General features: G+C 43.1%; 1 protein-coding gene across 1 annotated transcript in view; it reads right to left on the bottom strand.

The window, feature by feature from the left end:
* Positions 1-5,238: 5,238 nt before the first annotated feature.
* Positions 5,239-19,748, bottom strand: part of CAGE1 (cancer antigen 1) — a 47,247-nt gene continuing 32,737 nt past the window's right edge. Inside the window, exons 8-12 of the mRNA XM_024738516.1 lie at positions 15,450-15,554; positions 14,785-14,855; positions 13,587-13,655; positions 5,777-5,855; positions 5,239-5,337 (exon numbers count right to left, since the gene is read on the bottom strand). Coding sequence (XP_024594284.1) covers positions 5,819-5,855; positions 13,587-13,655; positions 14,785-14,855; positions 15,450-15,554 — 282 coding nt within the window. The 3' untranslated portion in view covers positions 5,239-5,337; positions 5,777-5,818. The remainder of the gene's footprint in view (positions 5,338-5,776; positions 5,856-13,586; positions 13,656-14,784; positions 14,856-15,449; positions 15,555-19,748) is intronic.

Here is a 19,748-nt window from a genome sequence, read left to right as displayed (position 1 = left end):
CAGGCGGCAGAAGGGCTTCATGGCGCGGCCGGTCCGGCGTCCAGTCGCCGTCCGCAACGAGTCTCGGCGGCTCCGGCGGTAATGGCGTTACTCTTCATCCGGGCTTCGGGCGGGGAGGAGTGGGGCACGTACCACGCACGGCCTTCGCCACGCCCCCTCCCCTGGCAGACAAACGCCGCCAACGTGGCTGCTGGGCTCGGAGCCTGGGGCGACGGGAGAGGCCACAGAGTCACGTGGCCGGCCCCGGGAGTCACGTGGCCGGTTGCTAGGGCCTCTGAGATTCCCGCGAGAGTCCGCCTCAGTTACAGTCGCGGGCTGGTGACCTGCCGTTTGCCGCTCGCCCCGCCCTCCGTCCCTCCCTTCCAATTAATTAGCGTCGTTAGTGGTTACTTTATTTGAATGACGATCTGCCGGGTGACCGGCGCAATAAAGTCTTCGTGTAATTTTAAATTGTGGCCTTATAAGGAGCATGAACTGCCAGTGTGTGGCACTGGAAAGCAAGCATATGTTTTGGAATATATATAACAGTTAAAGAAAAAAAAACCAAAGCATAAAAAGTATACAGTGGGAACTCTTGTCCCCCCTCTGCAGACACCCTCACCCACAGTTAAATAGTGACAGTTCTTAACTTCTTACCTGACATTCCAGAGCTCTAAGTCACCTAGAACAGGGCCTGGACTAGAGTAAGCATTTAGGAAACACAGAATGGGGACGGCAATGGCTGGACACTTTCCTTCTCATCTAATGTGCATTTCGGGTTGCTGCCAGTAATCTGGTATGTCATGCAATTAAACAATGTGAATTCCAGGTACTGTTGCGCTAGACCAGCGTGAGATGTCATACGAATGATGAAACAAATAAGCTAACACATGGTGTGCTTACTATTGCCAATTCCTGTCATTTAATCTCTGAAAATCCTTATGAGCTGGGTATTATTTACTGGGAAGAAAACTGAGACACAGAAAGTTTTGTAACTTCCCCAAGGCTTAAAAGCTAGTCTATGACAGATGCAAGATTTGAGCCTGGCAGTCTGATTCCAGACTGCGTGCTCCACTGGCCTAGGACCTCTGCTGCTCTACTCCTGCACTGGCTCTGCTCAAGGCCTCCTTGCCCCGGGGCCCCTGGAAAGGCAGCTTGTGGCTGCTGCAGGCACCATCTAATTCTGTCTGCTAAACCTGACAGTGCTGGGCTGAACCAACTCATCTCCGCTCCACCAGTGCCGCCAGGGCTGCTGCTCCTAAGGCACCTGGCAGAAGGGGAGGGTCTCCCTGAGAAGGCTCCTCCCACTTAGCTGCTGCCTCCACGCTTGCGCATGGCTACCAAAGCTGCCACTCTGTGCGAAAAGACATCACGACTGCGCACACCACTTTGATGTGGCTGAACCTTGCTGAGTTCTCTACAGGCGTGGGAAGACTCTCCCTCCCCAACTTTGAGGCACTTTCTTTTCCATGAGTTTCAAATCAGACCTGCTCTGAGCTCCTGATGCCTGCCAGGGTTTTTTTGAAAAACACGTCCTACTATTTAACTTGCTGCTGTCTCCCAGCACCGGGAAGAATCTGCTGTGGACTGCAGTAGGAGATATATACATGTAATCATGCTGTACACACAGAATCACCTCTTCTCTCTTTCACTGGGCCAGGGCTGTCTCCCTCTTCCCTTCAGAGGGCTAGTTTGTGGCAGAGTAAGATCCTCATTCCTTATGTTAAAGAGATTCCTAGTAGTCTCTTCAGTTCTCAGAACATGTTTAGATAGAGCCTGAACATATGAGGATAATCCAGTTTAGGCTTAAACTGGGACTTCCACTCCAGTTTTATTATTAAATGATTACTAATAGATTTTATTTGGGACTTGAATTTTAGACAGCCAGCCACTAAAGGGGCAACAGGAACAAAGTGTGCCTGCTCAGGACGGGACTGATGTGAAAATGAAAACGTACAAACAGAAAACAGAGAGAGACCTGTGTGACTGTCCAATTAGTACAAAAATCAAAAGCGGTAGCCCAGGGAAGTAAAACCCTTGCCCTGGTCTTGGTGCCCACTCTGCACTACTGTGATCTCCATTCTCCCTGTAATGAGCAGCATTCCCTGGGTGCCCACCGAGAGCTCTCCCCCTTGCTGCCCCTCTCCATGTTTTTTCTCTCTCACCTCTGCATTTATCTCCTTGTAGATCTGTGTTTTCCAGAAATATACTACATCCTGGTTATTCTCATTCTTACAGCTCAGGCAAACCCACACTTGATTCTCCACTTCTGTCATTTTACTTCCTTGGAATTTGTAAGAGCAGAGCTTTCTTTTCCTTGAATTTCTTAAGATTTCCCTCAGCATCATTAGCAAATGTGTCTATTAAGCCCCAGTTTTTGTTCTGGGTGTTCCCCCAGGTAACCCAGTAGATAAGGAACTTCCTCATGTCCTTAAAACCTTGCTCAACAGTCACCTCCTCAATGAGGCTCACCCTCACTCCCAGTTTAAAATTACAACCCCCAGCCCCTCCCTTGTACTCTCTATTCTCTTTTTTATAGCACTTTTTATCTTCTAACACAATATATAGTTTATTACATCTCCTGTCTGTCACACTTCAGGGATCTTTGTGCCTTTAGTCAATGTTATAGAACAGCACCTGACACCAGTGGTAACTCAGAAAATATCTGTTTAATTTGTTATAAGTTACATTTTTCCCCACAAATTTGCAATCTAACTTCATTTGTGGACCTAATAAGAAATGAAAAACTGTCAGGCAAAAAAAAAAAAAGTTGTGTTTATTATATGCCAGCAAAGACTTCTGTGTTCTTTCACCTAGCAAGGGCTAAAAAAAGAGTTATGGTTTTTGTACTTTACTTCCGAAAGAAAAAAATTCTTTTGTGATCTTTATGTAAAAGGAATACTATGGGGATGTGGGAGGGGAGATTGTCCCCAACCTGGTCCTCTTCCTTCACAACTCACAGACTCCCCTGCCCACCCTTGCTCAGCTCCCGGAAAAGAACAGACAAAATCACATTCACTGCTTTCCTCCAACTGTACACTCATGCTCTGCCCTCCTTCCCGTTCCAAGAAAAAACTTATATGGGCCTATCAAAGGTCAGCCATCATTTGTGGTTTGGATCTCATCTCCTGCTCAAAACCGTGTGATTTTGAAAATAGTCATCTCTCCTCTACCTCATATGAATTTCTACTTCTCCGATTCATCGCTCCCGTCCACATACAAATACACTATAATATTGCCCATCTTAAAAAACAAAATTCTGGGACTTCCCTGGCGGTCCAGCAGTTAAGACTCAGCGCTCCCACTGCAGGGGGCGTGGGTTCAATTTCTGTTTGGGGAACTAAGATCGCACATGCTTGGCGGTGCGGCCAAAAAGTAAAAAAAAAAAAAAAAATTCTCCGTGGCCGCTGGTACCCTCAGCAACAGCCTCGCTTGTCTGCCTCAGACACAGTAAAACTTCCCTATCTCACCTCTCGATTTTCTTCTCCACTTATTCCACTGGGCTGTTACTTTCACCGCTGCACTAACATATCTCATCTTGCTGAATCCGAAAGTCCTCATCTGAGCCTCCCTCCCCACTTTTAAAAGTTTTTTTTTTAATATTTATTTATTTATTTTGGCTGCATCGGGTCTTAGTTGCAGCATGCAGGATCTTAGTTGCGGTGTGCATGCGAGATCTAATTCCCCGACCAGAGATCGAACCTGGGCCCCCTGAATTGGGAGCGCGGAGTCTTATCCCCTGGACCACCAGGGAAGTCCCTCCACCCCCTTTTTTAACACCTGTTTCTGGAGGCTGGAGGACAACATACTCTCCTGGTTTTCCTTCCACCTCACTGGAAGGAAATTTCATCCCCACCCTCCATTCTCCAGAGAGGGTAGAGAGGCTGGAAATGAAGTTAATGCTTAATCATGATGATGTCAGGAAGCCTCCGTAGAAATTCTCAAAGTACAGGATTCAGGGGGCTTCTAGGTTGGTGAACAGAATCCAAGTACTGGAAGGGGGACACACCCCAACTCCAGGGGGACAGAAGATCCTGTCCTCAGGACCCTCCCAGACCTCGCCTTATGTCTCTCTTTACCTGGCTGTTCATCTGTATCCTTTAATAAACTGTTAAATGTCTGTGTTTCCCTGAGCTCTGTGAGCTGCTCTAGCAAATTAATGGACTCGGAGGAAGGGGTCATGGGAGCCTCTGATTTACAGCTGATCTATTAGAGGCACAGGTGACAACCAGGACTTGCCATTGGCATCTGAAATGGGTGGGAGCAGTCTTGTGGGATCTGATGCTACCTTCAGGTAGTGTCCGGATTGAGTTAAATTGTGGGACCCCCAGCTGGTGTCGTAGAGAATAGCTTGTGGGGGAAAACCCAGCATGCTCCCGCGTCAGAGGTGTTGTGAATGTGGTCGGGGAGTGAGAGTAGGAACACAGGAGGGAGAAAACGGAGTTTCCCGAAACACTATTCTTCCAGCACCAAGGTCTTCGATTAGGGATGTTCAATTCCTCTAGTCCAAACTGAAGCAGAACCCATCAGCGGGGTAGCTGTGCTGTGAAATCTTGAAAATTCTCTTCTTGTAACATATTTGACCTTGGCCCTATAGGAATCCCCAACTGTGCTACAGAACCGTCGAGTTTCCACCATAGGGTGCTCGCTAGGATTTCTTAAACGTGTATTCTAGTTGCTGTTGCAAGCTTGCGCTTCCGAAATACGGGAAGACCCCTGTCCAGTTTCACAGCTTACCTCTCACTCACTCGTCCCAAGAGTTATATTTACACAGGCAAATGTTACAGTCTTTTAACTATAGACATAATGTACAAAATACTGACATTTTGACATTGATATAAGCGCAGTCCTGTAATTCTTCTTAAAATGCTGTGACAGTGAACTCAGTTCTCACAGCAGCTAGCATGGAGGAGCCTGGAAAACTAAGTCATTTTTTTTTTTAATTTTATTTTTGGCTGCGTTGGGTCTTCGTTGCTGCGCGTGGGCTTTCTCTAGTTACGGGGAGCGGGGGCTACTCTTCGTTGCGGTTCGCGGGCTTTTCATTGCAGTCGCTTCTGTTGCAGAGCACGGGGTCTAGGCACACGGGCTTCAGTAGTTGTGGCACATGGGCTTCAGTAGTTGTAGCACGCAGACTCAGTAGCTGTGGCGCACGGGCTCTACAGCGCAGGCTCTGTTGTTGTGGTGCATAGGCCCAGTCGCTCCGTGGCATGTGGGATCTTCCCGGACCAGGGCTCATACCCGCGTCCCCTGCTTTGGCAGGTGGACTCAACCACTGAACCACCAGGGAAGCCCTGGAACCTAAGTCTTACGATTCCGTGTCGAGTGCTCTTTGTGCTGCGGCCTGATATCACCCACGAGCTATAATTTAGGGAAGAACGTGCTAAGAACCCTTAGAAAGTCACAGATAGAGGAGATACGTATTACTTTCAGATAAGGATGAAGGTGACATTTCGATTAAGCCTTGAAAGATGCACATGTTTCAAATAGGAGGAGATGGGTGGTGGAGGTGGAGAAGAGAGTTTAGTTGGGGCAGGAAAGGGCATTCTAGGCCAAGGAAACCACGTGGGCAAAGGCAAATGCACCTAACTTGGGGCCAGTGACTTCTGGGCTACCAGTAAGAACTGGAAACCCTGTCCACAAAGTATAATTCAATAAGTTATTTCAATTATATATAATGAAATATCATGCAGCCTTTAAAAATGAGAGCAGCAAGTTGAGACCGGCAATATTGAAAAATATTTATCAGAAACACTATGAAACACAGGACTTCCCTGGCGGTCCAGTGGTTGGGACTCACCTTCCAGTGCAGTGGGTGCCGGTTGGATCCCTGGTCGGGGAGCTAAGATCCCACAAGACTCCGGGCCGTAAAAACAAAACTTAAAACAGAAGTGATATTGTAACAAATTCAATAAAGACTTGGTTAAGATAAGACATGATAGCTTTAGAGGAAAAGAGGGTTGCAGGAAGGATTTTTTTAAGGCTAGGGTAAGAATTCAACAAAGAGTTGTAAATTAAAGGTGTGAGAGAGTAAGAATGATCGATGGAGCAAGTCCTCAAGAAGATGCAATGGGTCACAGTCAGGGAAACAAGGAACAAGGTGGGAGGAGAAGAAAGTGGATAAAAATAGAGGAACGGTGAGGTGGAGAGGAAACTGCACCTCCTCCTAGTACCCCGTGGCAAGAGCCCATGCTCTGCTCCCTGAGAGCAGGGGCTGCAGCTATTTCAGACCCTCGCCTCTCCTGCCACGCCAGCCTCCTCCTGCAGGAAGAGGGCCAAGCTTTCCGCCGGGGTCTCCAACACCGTGCACAGCTCAGAGCTGCCTTCCTAACCTCCAGTCTCAGAGGGAGGGGTGTCTGAGCCTACGCTTCTGGGGACCCGAGGCCCTCTTTCTGCCTCTGAGACCTCGGTCATCAATGACCCTTCTCTCCTCCTTGTCTTCAGAACCTCCCTGACCACTGGATCCCTCTCAGCATATATTTAACTGCTTATTAATTATGTCCCAGGTGTCACAGCAACCTCATCCTCATCCTTTCCCGCAAACTAGTGGTCCCTCCTGTGTTCTCTACCTCTGTGAAGACGCCCACCCAGACGCGTGCCAGGCTTCCTAGACCCCTCCCCCTTCACTCCCAGACTCCTTGCCCTTCACTCCCATAGCTAACAGTTACCTGTCCTTTTCACTTTGCCTCTGAAATCACTGTGCACCCATAACTTCCTCATTATTTCCTCTGTCACTATTTTAGTTTCTGGCCTTGGTTTTTCTTGCATGGAGCACTGTAGTAGTATCTTATCTGGTACTTTTGATTCTAGCATCACCCACCATCAACCTACCCTTTATATCACTATTAGGGTGATCTTTCAAGACGCATAATTTTTAAAATTTTATTTATTTATTTATTTTGGCTGCGTTGGGTCTTCATTGCTGCACGCTGGCTTTCTCTAGTTGCGGCGAGCGGGGTCTACTCTTCGTTGGGGTGTGGGGCTTCTCATTGTGGTGGCTTCTCGTTGTGGAGCACGGACTCTAGGTGTGCAGGCTTCAGTAGTTGTGACACACGGGCTCAGTAGTTGTGGCGCACAGGCTTAGTTGCTCCGCGGCATGTGGGATCTTCCCGGACCAGGGCTCGAACCCATGCCCCCTGCATTGGCAGGCAGATTCTCAACCACTGCGCTACCAGGGAAGTCCCATAATTTTTTTTTTGGCCACGTGGCTTGCAGGATCTCAGTTCTCTGACCAGGGATGGAACCCAGATCCCCGGCAGTGAAAACTTGGAATCCTAACCACTGGACTGCCAGGGAATTCCCTCAAAATGCATAATGGACCCCATCATTCCTCCACTTAAAAGCCTTCAGAGCTTCTCAGGACAAAGTTTGCACTTCTTCACAGAGCACATATGACAATTCACGATCACCTTCATCTCCTGCCATATGAAGAACATGGGTTTTAGATTTTACTTGTGGTTCAGAGAGTATCACAGGATACCTCAGGCCTCTGTGCTGTGTGGGAAGAGCTTCCCCTTCAATCTACCTGGGGAACACCTAGTCAGTGATGAAGATCTGGCTCAGGTGTCATTATTTCTGTAAAATCTGCCCTGAGGTTTTCTCCCCTAGTCCAGGGCCATTTCATCTATGCTTCTAGAGCACCCCCGACAGTTAGACCCATGCACCAATCTAGGAAAGAGTCACTTATCTATCTCCCCCACTAGATTACATGGTCCTTGGTGATCTCTGCCTGGTTTTTCGTTGTACCTTTGGCCTCTAACACAGAGGCTGTCACGTGGCTTATTGAACGTCACTAAATGTTTATTCCAAGAAGCACTGACTTAGATGCTGCATCCTTGAGCTGTGCACCAAAAGAGGTACGCTCACTGTGAGACAACTTGTAGGTAAAAGATCATAAATGTCTAATAGCGCACATGGCAAATGTAGCACTTAGGCACACAGCCCTGCTTGTGGACAAACTGTGTTAATCCTTCCAGTCCAACGATTTCACCATGTTCGTGTGCAGATTCCAGACGCTGCATTATCCATCTTTTTCGTTTGTTTCTGGCGTGGGGTCTGTGTCAGGTCTTAGATGCAGCACGCAGGATCTTCATTGCGGTATGTGGGATCCTTCGTTGCGGGACACGGGCTCTTCGTTGTGGTACGCGGGCTTCTCTCTAGTTGTGGCGCGTAGGCTTAGTTGCCCCACGGCATGTAGGATCTTAGTTCCCCAACCAGGGATCGAACCCGCGTCCCCTGCATTGGACGGTGGATTTTTAACAACTGGAACACCAGGGAACTCCCCCCGCATTAACCATCTTAATGTTTGTCTTTCTCCTATCATATCTTAACCTTCCCTAGAGAATTCCATGAAACTAATAATAATGTCTCTTTTTAAAACCTGAATCACTTCCAAAGCTCTCAGGGCTTAATTTTTCAAATGAAACACTATGACAGCTGTAATTTACTGTGCATTTCTCATGGTTTGTCTTAAACCGTATCGCAACTTTTTGAATTTGAGAAATTAACAAATTTTGCTTCAAAATTCATAATAAAATGTATCTTATAGAATTCCTCAACAAAAATAACATCAATAGTAATAGCTTTTACTTATTCAGCACTTCCTTTGGGGCCAGATGTAGATTCTCCAATATTTCCCTCTTGCACTTACCTGACTAATTTAAGTGCAAAACTAATTTCAGTGAGATAGAATAATTTCTTCCCTTCCATTCAAGGTATATCTTGATTCAATAATTATACTTTCATCCTGGCTCTGGGATTTATCAAAAGGATAATATGTTATGTCATTCATTTTTCTGATACATCTTACAAAATTAGCTATCTCTGGTTCCTTTGTTTAAACTCAGAACTAATTCCTCAAAACTATGTTAAGGTGGAAGTTATAAGGGCAAAACCTCCTTTCACCTGGGTTTTAATTCCAAGGGATTTCAGTGTTAGTGTCTTTTTAAATTTGGTTGATAGTAGGAAGAGTCTGCCTGCCCAGAGAGGAAAAAAGAGTTGGAGTGAGACACAGGAAATTTTCATATGTTACTAAAGGCCTGGCGATACAAGAGTGGTATTCTGTGAGAATGAAAATTGACAGATATTTGGAAAAGAAGCCACTGCATTCGCTTGTTTATGTTATGTTAGAATATGTTTGATTGTTCACAGGAAGAAATTAGAAGAATAGTAATCACACTTTTTGGAATGTAAAATTTCACCACTTATACATATTTTAACGTATCACTTGTATGGACAGATCTGGGTGCTATACTTAGTAATGACTCTGTTCCTGGAGTGGTTAACAAAAATGGTTAATTGTTAATCTTCAGTCCTGTTTAATCTAAATCATTTCTATTTCCTTCTAAGATATCTGGCATATAAAAATGAAAGGAAAAAATTGTTTCTTCAGTTTTCAGGAAAGACATTCAGGGACAGAAGAGCTGACTCTTGATTACATATGGAATTCCTATTCCATAACCAGCGAGTTCTCGACTACATATGGAAAAGGGTCACAAGGAAAACCTACAGATAAACTCCACAGATAATACGAATACTATATTTTAATCAATATTTTTGTTTGTTTCAACCTTTTTCCTATTAAGGAATATGACAAGGAGCAAGGTTGGTTGAGTTTCATCTTCCTTGGTTTGGTTGCCAGCCGGCAGAATGAAGAAGAAGGACCAGAAGCAAGGATCTGAACAATTCATGAAGTGACCCATCAGCACAGCATAACTAAGAATTCATAGTGTTAAGGTGTCCTCATAACTCAACTATTACAACAGCTGGGTCTCAGTGGGACAGATAGAGACAGGCCCTTTGACTGTACCCCCTCTTCTGCCAAGCTGTGTCACAAATGGGCCATGGTATTCATGAACCCATACCCATGGCCTGGCGTGGGACAGGGCGGCAGCAGGTGTATCTTCTACTAGGAATTACTCCAGCAAGGATAGCATTGGGCCTGGGTCCCGAGTCTGTCTAATATTTGACTCCTATTTAGTACCGATTATGGGATAGGTGCTTGGGGCATGCCAAAATGAATATGAGAATTCCTGCACTAGAAGAGTTCTAGTGAGGTCAGGGGACGTGCAAGCAGAGAACTGTAATGACATACCATAGGTGCTATTTTATCAGAGGGTACAATGAGGACACATGGGAGGAAGCAAGTCAGCTCCACCTGGGTGGGAAAGGCTTCGTGGAGCCGACGGAGCTCCAGCTGGCAGGTGTCTGTGAGGCAGGGACTGAAGTAACGGGGAGAAAAGGACTTGAGAGCGAACATTCCAGGTGGGGGAGCTACCCGGGCAGTAGCCAGCAGGCACAAAGGTAACACGGCACGTGCAAAACATTGCAAGTGTTAGATGTGGCTGGGGTGTATGATGAGAAGGAGGAAGCAGTGAGCGAGAAGCCTGTATAGGAAGGCAAGGGCTAGACCACAGAGGACCTGGATGCCAGCTGAGGAGTTGCATTTGATTCTGAATGCAACTGGGAAGCACTGAAGGGTCTCATGTAGCGGGGCAGTATAACCAGATTTTGTTTCTGAACAGTCACCCTGTCTACTCTGTGGAGGGTGGAGCAGAACTGGAGGCACAGCCACGAGTAAGGAGATGACTGTGACAGGTCAGATGAAAACGATGAGGCCTTGACATGAAGCAGGAGCTGTGGGGATGAAATTAAGGCTCCCGATTACAGAACCAACTACAATCAGAGGCAAAAGAGGCCCTCATCTGAGGGCAGAGGGGAAAGCTAAGCTGAACGTGACTGAAGCATAACTTTAGGAACTCATCTTTAATTTTGTGTAATTTGACAATTACATGGGAATACAGCATTCTTTATAATGATCATCAGCATGATCTACACAGTCATGGGCTTCGGATGCCTTCTCAGTCTGCAGGAAACAGAAGGAGAATAATGTGAAACAAACAAACAAGTGGGGGGTGGTGAGGACTAAAATAGCAACATAGTGAACAAGGATGCCATTATTTAAAATTTTCTTCTCCTCACTTTTCAAAGAGAAACTGTCATTTGCGATAGAACTAAGAGACCCTAAAAGATTAAGATAAAGCTTCTCAGTATGTAGAATATGGATCATTCTCAACTGCAATTAAATAAAAATATTGAGCCTCAGCCTTGTTACGTTTTAACATTCTCCTAGATTTACTTAGGATAAGATTCTGGCTATGACTTGAAAACCTAATGAATCTCCTTGAAGCGATAAAGAACTAGAGGACAAAAAAAAAGGAACTAGAGGCCCAAACAAGACATGAGACTATTAAAGTGCTCACTTTTCTCTCCCTATTTCTCACTGTTTCCACTTCTGAAGACAACTGGCAAAAGCAGCACCAGAATTCTGAGACAATGCAGAGGTGGTCTAAAGAGTGTTTGCATGCTGAATTGACTGAGGCCCATCGGTCAAGGGGAGGCTCATGGATGGTGCGGGGCTGAAGGCTGATGCAAGCCTGAAGTTCTCTAAGAAACGGTCTTCTCAGCTAGAAAGGGCCTGAGAGCTCTTCCACTCCACCTCACTCCTTTGCTTCAAGGCCACTCTAAATCTATATAAACGGGCCTCAAATCTACTGTGAAGATAGGCCAAGTATAAGTAAACAAACATCTGAACTAGTAAAATGTGTGAATTTAGAAGCAAAGTTTCTTATTGTAAAATAATTCCAGAAAAAACTATTCCACAGTTTCTTTCATCAACTCAGAGGAGATTTGCATTCAGTTTAAACTAGCGATTACTGAGCATCTGTAATATGCCAGGCATCAGATCATACTCTTTCATATTAGGGAGAAGATCATAGTTAAACTATCACTTTGCAAATAATAGTGTAAACCTTCTAAAGGCTTTTGATTTTCAAAACATAGTTCTATTTGCAAATGGTATTCGGAACAAACATGACCCACGATATAATGAAAATGCAACTTTCATGTCTGCCCCCCACTTTAGCCTTTTTTTAAATTTTTGGGGTGTTTTTTTTGGCCACACCACATGGCACGTGGGATCCCTGGCATGCGGGATCTTAGTTCCCCAACCAGGGACCAAACCCACACACCCTGCGGTGGGAGCTCAGAGTCTTAACCACTGGACAGCCAGGAAAGTCCCTACTTTAGCCTTTTTTCACTCAGGGGAGCTCTTCCCCTTTGCTGTTGGCTGAATATGCAGCAGGCCCAGTGATTTTTTTTTTGCTCTAAGGTAATTCTGCCAGCTGGCAACCAAACCAAGGAAGATGAAACTCAACCAACCTTGCTCCCTGTCATATTCCTTCTCACTGTGAAGAATTAAGCACAGCTCAGTTCGATGCCCAGTCTTAAATATTAATCGATCCTTCAATCTTCACTCAGGAGAACTCACCCCTCTCCCTAAGCTACGGCTTGTAGTTGGTGGACACCACCTGCCCCTGAAGGTCCATTTCTGCACCCTCTTCACTCCCCACCTCCTCCCTTTGCAGAAGGAGGGAGGAGAAGTAAAGCGATAAGACATTTTTACTCGGCTGGGTGGCTTCACAGTCTCTGGGATTGGCTGATTCTTTCTCTTGGAGCTTGCCGCTGCCAGGGACCCCTGCCCTACAGTTCCCTGGGCCCAGGCTGAGGCACCTCTCTTCCGGTGGTCATCTGATACTGCTGTACCAGCCCCTAAGAATGTGCTGCTCCCTTTCCCCTTCTTGCTGCTGGCATCCCACAAGGCAGCCTTCAGCCAAGCCCAAGATGACTCAGACCTCACCTGCGTGGTTCTTAAGAAACTGTCACATACATTCTTTGTCCTGACGACAATCAGGGAGAACAGGCCACCCAACTCAGCCCCTGTGTCGTGCTGCCTGCCACACCTTGCTTTAATTTTCTCCGTCACTAATCCTCCCTTTCCTAAATGTGTTTAGGAAACACATTTCAAAGTTCTTTAGGTGATCTCCCAGAGACCCCCTAACAAGGCTTTAGGTAAAAGAGGTAGAATGACTTGGGGGTGACGGGAGCTCATGACACGACAGAGTCAAAGAAATCTCTTCTGCAATTTTCCCCACACTCCAGACGTTTCATATACTGGATCTGGTCAAGGGATATGGGTCATGAAAAAGATTCTTTTGAAATTTCCCTCAGAACCTCTGCACATCGGGCAAACTCACTCTCGTTTTGGGAATTGGTAAATATTTAACTAGCATCTTAAGAAGTAGCTCAGGAAGAGTCCCAATTTAACATCCTACTATGGTCTGAACCAACCCCATAGGGTTTGTGCATATATCTTGTAGCATCAAATACTGAGAGTTGAGAGTCTTCTAAAATAACGGATTATAAGATTTCACATTAGTGTAAGAAAATCTGATCATAAGATCTGGTCTGCTATATATTTACATCAGGGTAAGCTGTTTTATTGTAGACAAAATCTTAGCTCACAATCTGTATAGTATTTTTCTTAGAGATAATCATAAGTTCCATGAGAGCAGGTAACCAGGCTTTTCAATTCAGGTCCTACAAAAAACATCTATCAAAGAAACTATTTTATGCTAGGCAAAATACCAAGCACTTTTATATAATTTAACTTAAACTGAGATAAGGAAAAGGTTTTTTAAAAAATGTATAACATTATTATGCATATATTCTAAAGTTAAAGACATTATTATTTAGAAAAAGAAACAACTTACCCTGGTTTTCTGGTGCTCTCTCTGGGCCTTCTAATTAAATATTCCAAATGTTTATTTCTCTCTTCTAAACTGAAAGAAGAAACAACTGAATTTTATGACTAAAATGGACTTTTCTAGGCTAACATTTTGCTAGTTTTATTGGAGGATTTGAGTAGATAAATTTCATGGTGGTCTAGTTCTCTATACATCATCCATCCATCTTGCTTTATGGGAATCTGGAATTCCTTCCAAGCAACTCAAATTATTATTATTATTTTTTTGTCTGCGTTGTGTCTTCGCTGCTGTGCGCAGGCTTTCTCTAGTTGCGGTGAGTGGGGGCTACTCTTCGTTGTGGTGCACGGACTTCTCATTGCGGTGGCTTCTCTTGTTGCGGAGCATGGGCTCTAATCGCACGAGCTTCAGTAGTTGCAGCATGCGGGCTCAGTAGTTGTGACTCACGGGCTCTAGAGCGTAGGCTCAGTAGTTGTGGCACATGGGCTTAGTTGCTCTGTGGCACGTGGGATCTTCCCGGACCAGTGATCGAACCCGTGTCCCCTGCATTGGCAGGCAGATCCTTAAACACTGCGTCACCAGGGCAGTTCCTGAATCTCATTCTAATGAAAAAGTTTATTTGGTACTTGATATGTTTCATTTGGGGTGCATTCAAAAACTTTTGCGAATAAATTCTAAGCACAGCAATGTTACTTTACTTAAATACCATGGTAATATCCTCTAAAATTCTTGGATGTTTCTCTGTAATTTCTTTTTTTTTTTTTGCGGTACGCGGGCCTCTCACTGTTGTGGCCTCTCCCGTTGCGGAGCACAGGCTCCGGACGCGCAGGCCCAGCGGCCATGGTTCACGGGCCCAGCCACTCCGCGGCATGTGGGATCTTCCCGGACCAGGGCACGAACCTGCGTCCCCTGCATCGGCAGGCGGACTCTCAACCACTGCACCACCAGGGATGCCCTCTGTAATTTCTTAACCTCGCCCCTCCACCCAAGTCAAAGGGAGTTCTGAGAAAGGAAGATGAAATTCCGGTTGTTCAAGTAGTCCAGACATTCGGCACACTAAACATATCATTGAAGAATGAATGGTCTTGACTTACAAAACAGCACATTTTCCTCTTTCTAGGAGTCTGAAAAATGAACTTAGCAAGCCAGAGAGCAAAATATCAGCCAATGTTTACAAAGTTAAAAAAATTAAGTGTTTTCAACTTACTGCGCAATCTGGGAGTTCGGTATCATGAGCCTTCGGTCCTCACATTCGATAATTTCTTCGCATGACGTAACCTTGAAAAACATTAGCTACAACAATTATTCTGTGATAAATTCTAGGATGCTTATTTAATTTTGCTTTTTAAGAATCTGTACAAGTTCAATTATATGACTCCCATGAATGAAAGTTTTCCAATAGGCAGAACATCTTCCTTACATTTTGAAATCAGGAATATGAATAGAAATAGAATTGTAATGTGCCCGTTCATCATGCAGAAAAAGTGAAGTGTCAACAAACGGACAACTGTAGCAAGTCAGCTATGACCCACACATGTAGCGTATGTACCAACCCAGGGTTACAGCCCACTTGGTTATAGTTAATGCGGTTTTTAAAAGGTAAACTAGGACACTATGTTGGCAAGATTTAGAGTGACCCTCAAAATGAAGTAGCAATACTAAGACCTGAAAATGCTGACAGCACAAGGACAGATACACACAATGTGCTTTGCTAGCTTTCAGCTAAAAGGCTAATGGAAGGTCATTATGAAGTGAAAGGAATCAATACAAATGTATTACATCATCCCTCAGATCCTTTTTAGCACCAAAATTCTACCGTTTTAATATTTCACCATTTTAAAAAGACAAATATTTATGTAAGAAAATTTGTACCTTATTTATTAAGTTGCCTAAATGTCTTTGATACTTGTCATTTTCTTCAATGAGTCTGTTGCGGTGGTCTTCTTTTAACTCTAGAAGATTTCCCAATTTTGCAATCTATGGAGAAACACCGGTAAAAATACTAACCTGGAAACGTCCATGGAAACCACGTGTGGATGCTAAGAACAAATCAGAACAGTGAACTATACTTTATTCCAATATTCTCTTAACCTAATTTGTACCATAGGTGAATCAAGAGAGGCTATGAACCACGTCCAAGTTTGATTGCACTTAGAACTGATAAGCAGAAATTGAAACGATGTTTCAGCTTTTCTACAATTTAATACCATGAAACAGCTTTGCAAATAATTAAACGCCTGTTAGTGAATACAAATACTTATTAGCCCCAAATTTTCATTACCTTCTTTCCATATATAAACAATGTAGACATATTTGATTCTCTCTGAAGCAAAGCACTGATGTTGGGCTTGATGATGCATTTTCAGGTTTGATAAATATTTTCAAATATGCATAAATGAGAGGTGTTTTTTTTAAGGTTCTGCTCAATGTATGTCACATTCTGACTTACGGTCCAATTTTTATTTGCAAAAAAAATTTTAACAATTTAAAAATTGTATTTCTAAAAGTGACATCTAGGATTAATAATCAGGAAAAGGTATTCACAAGTCCCTGAACAGTTACCTTAATTTTCAAAGCAATTGTAGAAAAGGACAGAAATGTTCGCATTAAATAACAATGATAATAATGGCCATCAATCTTCTACTGCTTATTTAAATATTCTTATTTACATATGCTTACGTGTCTGTAGTGAGATACCCTGGAGCAAGCAATGGCAAAACAAATCTGCGCAGACACAGCAGCTTTCTTGTTCTTTCTCTTTACGTAAATATATTAATGGGGACAATATCAAATCAGGGGTCCCAGTCCTCTGACAACACACATTATTTAAGGTAGGGAGTATAGATGTCACCTCAGGTTAACAGACCCAAGGTAAAGAGAATTTAAAAGATTTTTTAAAGGACGTGTCTAGAAGTAGAAAAGACTAAAATCTCTACTTATCAACTATTAGCATTGGGCTTTTCCCATTCCATTCCTTTGCATCTCCTTGTGGCATCCTGGAAGGTGGGGCTCCTCTCTCAGCTTTATATACATACCTCATGACAGTTTACTGAAGCAACATGGAATTCCTTCTCACTTCTGTTTTTTTTGTTTGTTTTTTGTTGTTGTTTTTTTAATTACAGACTTAATGGCACATCTTGAATTTCTTTACTGGCTTTCAAGATCAAAGTAATAACCCTTTTAAGTCCTCAGATTGATTTTTAAAAATTTGCTAGCCTCTGATTAAAGAAAGAAGGGCAAAGGAGTTCTTAAAGATTGTTTATTTTAGCGATAAAAGAATTGCTCCATAAAAGCCAGTTTTGGGGATTACAGTGAAAAGTAATCCAAAATTTTAAGCTTCTGCTAAAGAGTATAGGGTTTAACCATTTTAAGAGCATAACTGTCATACAATAAACTGCATATATTTATAAAGTGTACAGTTTGATATGTTTTTATCTATGAATACAACTGTGAAACCATCACTGCAATCAACATAATGAACATATCCACCTGCCCCCCCCCACCGCACCGCACCACAGTTTCCTCTTGCCTCTTGATAACCCCTCCCTCCTGCCTGTCTGTCCTTCCCTCACTCCCATACTCTATGCTAGCCCCAGGCAAACACCCATCTGCTTTCTGTCATGACTGATTACTCTGTATTTTCTAGAATTTTACGTAACTGGACCAAGGGGTATTTACTCTTATCTGGCTCTTTTCAGTCAGCATAATTATTCTGAGATTCATCTAGCTGCACGTGTATCAGTAACTCACACCTTTTTCTCTTTTTTCTTCTTTTATCATTAAAATTTTATTTTTTATACAGCAGGTTATTAGTTTTCTATTTTATACATATTACTGTATACATGTCAATCCCAAGCTCCCAGTTCATCCCACCACCACCACCCCCGAGCCACTTTCCCCCCTTGCTGTCCCTATATTTGTTCTCTACATGTGTGTTTCTATTTCTCACCTGCAAACCGGTTAATCCGTACCATTTTTTTAGGTTCTACATATATGCATTAATATATGATAATTGTTTTTCTCTTTCTGACTTACTTCACTCTGTATGACAGTCTCTAGATACATCCACGTCTCTACAAATGACCCAATTTCGTTCCTTTTTATGGCTGAGTAATATTCCATTGTATACATGTACCACACCTTCTTTATCCATTCGTCTGTCAATGGGCATTTAGGTTGCTTCCACGACCTGGCTATTGTAAACAGTGCTGCAATGACCATCGGGGTGCATGTGTCTTTTTGAATTATGGTTTTCTCTGGGTATATGCCCAGTAGTGGGATTGCTGGGTCATATGGTAGTTCTATTTTTAGTTTTTTAAGGAACCTCCATACTGTTCTCCAAAGTGGCTGCATCAATTTACATTCCCACCAACAGTGCAAGAGGGTTCCCTTTTCTCCACACCCTCTCCAGCATTTATTGTTTGTAGATTTTCTGATGATACCCATTCTAACTGGTGTGAGGTGATACCTCATGTCGTTTTGATTTGCACTTCTCTAATAATTAGTGATGTTGAGCAGCTTTTCATGTGCTTCTTGGCCATCTGTATGTCTTCTTTGGAGAAATGTCTATTCATGTCTTCTGCCCATTTTCTGATTGGGCTTTTTTTTTTATATTGAGCTGCATGCGCTGTTTATATATTTTGGAGATTAATTCTTTGTCAGTTGCTTCATTTGCAAATATTTTCTCCCATTCTGAGGGTTGTCTTTTCATCTTGTTTATGGTTTCCTTTGCTGTGCAAAAGCTTTTAAGTTTCATTAGGTCCCATTTGTTTACTTTTGTTTTTATTTCCATTACTCTGGGAGGTGGATCAAAAAAGATCTTGCTGTTATTTATGTCAAAGAGTGTTCTTCCTATGTTTTCCTCTAAGAGTTTTATAGTGTCCAGTCTTACATTTAGGTCTCTAATCCATTTTGAGCTAAGTTTTATGTATGGTGTTAGGCAGTGTTCTAATTTCATTCTTTTACATGTAGTTGTCCAGTTTTCCCAGCACCACTTATTGAAGAGACTGTCTTTTCTCCATTGTATATCCTTGCCTCCTTTATCATAGATTAGTTGACCATAGGTGCATGTGTTTATCTTGGGGCTTTCTAGCCTGTTCCATTGATATTTCTGTTTTTGTGCCAGTACCATATTATCTTGATTACTGTAGCTTTGTGGTGTAGTCTGAAGTCAGAGAGTCTGATTCCTCCAGCTCCATTTTTTTCCCTCAAGACTGCTTTGGCTATTTGGGGTCTTTTGTGTCTCCATACACATTCTAAGATTTTTTGTTCTAGTTCTGTAAAAAATGCCACTGGTAATTTGATAGGGATTGCATTGAATCTGTAAATTGCCTTGGGTTGTATAGTCATCTTCACAATATGATTCTTCCAATCCAAGAATATGGTATATTTCTCCATCTGTTTGTGTCATCTTTGATTTCTTTCATCAGTGTCTTATAGTTTTCTGAGTACAGGTCTTTTACCTCCTTAGGTAGGTTTATTCCTAGGTATTTTATTCTTTTTGTTGCAGTGGTGAATGGGATTCTTTCCTTAATTTCTCTCTGATCTTTTGTTGTTAGTGTATAGGAATGCAAGAGATTTCTGTATATTAATTTTGTATCCTGCTACTTTACCAAATTCATTGATTAGCTCTAGTAGTTTTCTGGTGGCATCTTTAGGATTCTCTATGTATAGTATCATGTCATCTGCTAACAGTGACAGTTAGCTTCTTCTTTTCTAATTTGTATTCCTTTTATTTCTTTTTCTTGTCTGACTGCCATGGCTAGGACTTCCAAAATTATGCTGAATAAGAGTGGTGAGAGTGGGCAACCTTGTCTTGTTCCTGATCTTAGAGGAAATGGTTTCAGTTTTTCACCACTGAGAATGATGTTGGCTGTGGGTTGTCATGGCCTTTATTATGTTGAGGTAAGTTCCCTTTATGCTTAGTTTCTGGAGGGTTTTTATCATAAATGAGTGTTGAATTTTGTCAAAAGCTTTTTCTGCATCTACTTAGATGATCATATGGTTTTTCTTCTTCAATTTGTTAATACGGTATATCACATTGATTGATTTGCGTATATTGAAGAACCCTTGCATTCCTGGGATAAACCCCACTTGATCATGGTGTATGATGCTTTTAATGTGTTGTTGGATTTGGTTTGCTAGTATTTTGTTGAGGATTTTTGCATCTAT

This window comes from Neophocaena asiaeorientalis, unplaced genomic scaffold (genome assembly GCF_003031525.2).
Source record: "Neophocaena asiaeorientalis asiaeorientalis breed wild unplaced genomic scaffold, Neophocaena_asiaeorientalis_V1.1 scaffold307, whole genome shotgun sequence".
In the NCBI taxonomy this organism is placed as follows: Eukaryota; Metazoa; Chordata; class Mammalia; order Artiodactyla; family Phocoenidae; genus Neophocaena; species Neophocaena asiaeorientalis.
Note: the sequence above shows the minus strand (reverse complement) of the source record. Positions and strands in the feature narration are given on the sequence as shown.